This window comes from Octopus bimaculoides, chromosome 25 (assembly GCF_001194135.2).
Source record: "Octopus bimaculoides isolate UCB-OBI-ISO-001 chromosome 25, ASM119413v2, whole genome shotgun sequence".
NCBI classification, from domain to species: Eukaryota; Metazoa; Mollusca; class Cephalopoda; order Octopoda; family Octopodidae; genus Octopus; species Octopus bimaculoides.
Window position 1 is genome coordinate 24,127,260 of NC_069005.1, and position 4,750 is coordinate 24,132,009.

General features: G+C 37.3%; 1 protein-coding gene across 2 annotated transcripts in view; it reads right to left on the minus strand.

The window, feature by feature from the left end:
* Positions 1-4,750, minus strand: part of LOC106882305 (DNA damage-regulated autophagy modulator protein 2) — a 37,136-nt gene that overhangs the window by 17,448 nt on the left and 14,938 nt on the right. For both annotated transcript variants that reach the window (XM_014932934.2, XM_014932935.2), the window contains exons 2-3: positions 4,215-4,263; positions 1,107-1,183 (exon numbers count right to left, since the gene is read on the minus strand). In XM_014932934.2, the coding sequence (XP_014788420.1) occupies positions 1,107-1,183; positions 4,215-4,232 (95 nt within the window). In that variant the 5' untranslated portion in view covers positions 4,233-4,263. The remainder of the gene's footprint in view (positions 1-1,106; positions 1,184-4,214; positions 4,264-4,750) is intronic.

The window sequence follows — 4,750 nt, forward strand, 5'->3', positions numbered from 1 at the left end:
TTCTTTCAGTATCCTTCAACCAAATTCATTCACAAGGCTTTGTTGGCCTAAGGTTATAGTAGAAGACAATTGCCCAAAGTATAAGACAGTGGGAATGAACCCAGAACCACGTAGTTGTGAAACAAACATCTTACCACACAGCCACACTTGTATCTATAAATACCCTTTCTCTCTCATACTTTATATATATATATATATATATATATATGTGTGTGTGTGTGTGTGTGTGTGTGTGTGTACATACATATATATATACACACACACATATGCATACACACACACATATGACTTCCCTTCTGGCTACCTAATATAATTCTCTGCTTCCACCATTTTTCCAGACTTTCCAGGGCTGTCTCATTGCTTTTATGGTGCTATCCACCTCCTTGTCCCATCATCATGTCATCCTCAGCTTAGCTGGGATTTTACACCAGCAACAGATTTGGTGAGCAGCCTCCAATAGATTGTCCCACAGGAACTTCCAACTGTCCTTTGAGCTATATGTACTCACCCCACCTCCTCTCTGTCATCAGAGGCTTCCATTAGAATGTCTCTAAATTTCTGTTGGTTTGCTGGGTCTTTTGAGTTTCCATAATCTCTTTTTCCAATATGGTTTATTTCTCCAAATTTTTCCAGCCCTAATTCTGAAGTCACTAATTAGTAGCCTATGTTGAAGTGTACACTTTTCACCTGTGAAAGACTTCACATTTGTGTGCATCTGCCTATCTTGCCAGGTGAGGAGGTAATTGACCTGGTTTATGTTCCCACAAGACTGATAAGTGAATAGGTAATTAAGTCAATCATCACCTTGGCTTTTTTACATTCCAAATATCTTCTCACATGGCACTCTTTAAGAAATCCACTGATGACCTTCACAACTCTGATCCATCAAATCCATTCAAACAATCTAAATCCATAACTTAGATCTACAGTAAGAGAACAAGCATCCTTCTGCCTTCAGTCAACATTAAATTTTTCACCATCACCCACTGCACTATCAACCATTCATTGATGTTTCTCAAACACCTACCTCTTTCATGTCCAAATTATGCCTCTTTGAAATTCATTACAATCTAAGAAGAGAAGAAGAAAAACAGTCATATACTTACGTAATGAGAAATGATGCAAAAATCTCAGCTGCAGTAATTATAGGAAGTATCCGCAACATAGTTTTCTTTTTTGGAGCCTTTTGGATATGGAAGTAAAAAAAAAAATTATGCAATTTAATGAATATTAAAAAAAATTAAAAAATTTTCAAGAATTTCAAATTATAATATAAAGAAACATATTGAGAATATGGTTCAACAAATAGTGGATATAACATGCAAAGAGACTGTGGTGCTGTTACTATTTCAAACAATGGTTATAACATGTAGGGAGGTGAAATGCAGTGTGTCAAACAGTAGGTTTAGTATAGAAGAGTTGATGTTTAATGCATCAAACACCAGACAGCTACACCCACTAAAAATTATTCATCTGCACCGGTACTTCCTGTACTCCAAATCTTGGTAAAAATCATTGAATTGGTTGCTTGGCAGAAACCTAAAAATGCACTTGTAACTTACTCTAAAATGTCTCAAACAGATTCAGTAAATGGCAAAAAAGGCTTGGGAATGTCAGAGGAACAGGTCCTGCTCGGCAGGTGTGCCAGTGTATCACAGGCACGACCTGGTCATTATCCTGCCACTGTGGTCAAACAATCTTCAAGAAAATGTAAAAATAAACATCCTTTGAATTTTGGCTGTTGGAATGTGCGCACACTTCTTGATGATAATTTCAACAAGAGGCCAGAAAGGCATACTGCACTTATTGCATGTGAGCTTAAGAAATATTCCCTTGATAAAGTTGCGCTCTGTGAAACTCGTCTCTCTGGTGAGGGTCAAGTAAATGAACCTTCTTATAGATATACTATCTTTTGGAGAGGCCTACCTAAGGGTCAGTGTAGAGAATCTGGTGTTGGATTTGCTCTCAAGAATTCATTAGTATCCTCCATTGCAGAGCTTCCAAGTGGTATATCTGAGCGGACCATGTCATGACGTATTAAACTGACAAAAGGTAGGTTTCTTACCGTTATCAGTATTTATGCACCAACAGTGTCCCATTCTGATAAAAATGTAGGACAGTTTTATGATGATCTCGCACAATTATTGAGGAAAGTACCAATTTCTAACAAGCTGGTCATATTGGGAGATTTCAATGTAAGTGTTAGAAAGGACTGTTTCATGGCTTGTTTTAGGTTGACATGGGATTGGAAAATGCAATAAAAAATGGAGTAGCTTTTTTGACGTTTTGTACTGAGAATAATCTGGTTGCCACCAACACTCTGTTTAAGCAGAAAAATAAATATAAAACCACCTGGATGCACCCAATATCTAAGCACTGGTATGTCATAGATTATATTTTGATCAGAAAATGTGATATGAAAGATGTTTCTAGTGTTCGGGTCATGAGCAGGGTAGAGAGCTGGACTGACCATCATCTAGAGCGCGGAAAAATAGATTTTTTGATAATGCCTAAAAATTGACAGTCTGGTATTAAGGTACCCAAAAAGTTAAATGTTGCAAACTTTAAATTATCAAGCAACTTGCAAAGATTCCACGACGCTATAGAAAGTATTAATCTTGACCCAAACAATCCATGGGAAGATTTCAAAACAAAAGTATTTCAGGCTGAAAGTTCTTCAGTGGGATTTAAATCACATAAGTCCAGTGACTGGTTCTCAGGTAGATCAGCAGAAATTCCTGATCCACTTTTAGAAAAACAAAACCTAGGCAATACACTTCTCTCTCAGTCCTTGAACCCCAACTCAAATGAAGCTTACAGAAAGCTGAAAGGGAAAATGCAGACTGCTCTAAGGAAAATTAAACAGGAATGGTGGAATGATAGGGCAAAAGGGGCACAAGAAGCAGCTGATAGAAATGATACTCTTATGTTAAGGAGGTATATGGCCCAAAATCTTCAATAGCTCCAGTGAGAACAGCAAATGGACGTTTTCTTCTGACACCGCTTCTATTCATAAGTGTTGGGTAGAACATTTTTCCGCACTTTTGAATAGACCATCATCTGATGACACAAGGACGATAGAAAAAATCGAACACCTTCCAGTTATAGAAGAAATGGCATTTGAATCAACACTAAATGACGTTTACTAAATGACATATGTGTGTGTATTTAGATCCATTTTCAATTAGTGACAATCCAAAAATGTGATTAAAAGGAAAACTGATAGAAGTAAAGATTAATAAAGATAGGCATAGGAGTGGCTGTGTGGTAAGTAGCTTGCTTATGAACCACATGGTTCTGGGTTCAGTCCCACTGCGTGGCATCTGCTATAGCCTCGGGCCGACCAAAGCCTTGTGAGTGGATTTGGTAGATGAAAACTGAAAGAAGCTTGTCGTATATATGTATATATATATATATATATATATATATATGTTTGTGTGTGTGTGTATATGTTTGTGTGTCTGTGTTTGGCCCCCCCGCCCACCAACATCGCTTGACAACCGATGCTGGTGTGTTTACATCCCTGTAACTTAGCGGATTGGTAAAAGATACCGATAGAATAAATACTAGGCTTACAAAGAATAAGTCCTGCGGTTGATTTGCTTGACTAAAGGTGGTGCTCCAGCATGGCCACAGTGACATGACTGAAACAGGTAAAAGAGTAAAAAGAGAGAGACTAAACTGCAAATAGCTGAACTGAAGAATTAAAAATGCAGTATACTTTCATTGCGGAAGATGTGAAAAAATTTCTATGGCTGTGTGATAAGTACCTTGCTTACCAACCACATGGTTCTGGGTTCAGTCCTACTGCATGGCCCCTTTGGGCAAGTGTCTTCTACTATAGCCTCAGGCCAACCAAAGCCTTGTGAATGGGTTTGGTAGATGGAAATTGAAAGAAGCCCTTGGTATATATGTGTGTGTGTGTGTGTGTATGTTTGTGTATGTTTGTGTGTTTACATCCCTGTAACTTAGCAGTTCAACAAAAAGAGACTGTTAGAATAAGTGCTAGGCTTACAAAGAATAAATCCCAGGGTCGATTTGTCTGACTAAAGGTGGTGCTCCAGCATGGCCACAGTCAAATAATTGAGACAAGCAAAAGAATAGATGAATATCACAAAATCTCAAACTGTTTTAAACACTTTGGAACAATTGTAGTTCTGATTATACGATATTAACTTTAATTAAAGAAAAATATAATTTAATTTTCCACTTACTTTACGGCAGGGCAGCATATTGATGAAAGATTCTTAAATGGGTGGTAGCCTGAAAAGTTAGGGACACATAAACATAAAATTTGATCGAGACATTTGTTGCTGTTATATATACAGTCTAAACAGGAAATTATTTCTGGTTAATGTAAGCAGCACAGTGGAGTGTGTGAGTGCATGCATGTGCGTTCGTGTGTGTGTCCTCATGTGTGTATGTGTGTGTGTGTGTGTGCGCGCACGAGCGAAACATTTAACACACAGTCGCTGTATAATCAGAGACTACTGCTTAATATTTGATATGTCACAATTTACATGGAGCAACAAGATTGTAACATCTAATGGCTAGATGTGTTATGGGAAGGGAAGATGCTTGTCATTGTGACAAACAAACAAATGATTTATGCTTAAATATTATTTTACCCATAAAAAGGCATACATAACACAGTATACATGTGTGTGTGAATACATACATACATGTATATATATATATATATGTGTGTGTGTGTGTGTGTGTGTATATATATATATATATATATATATAT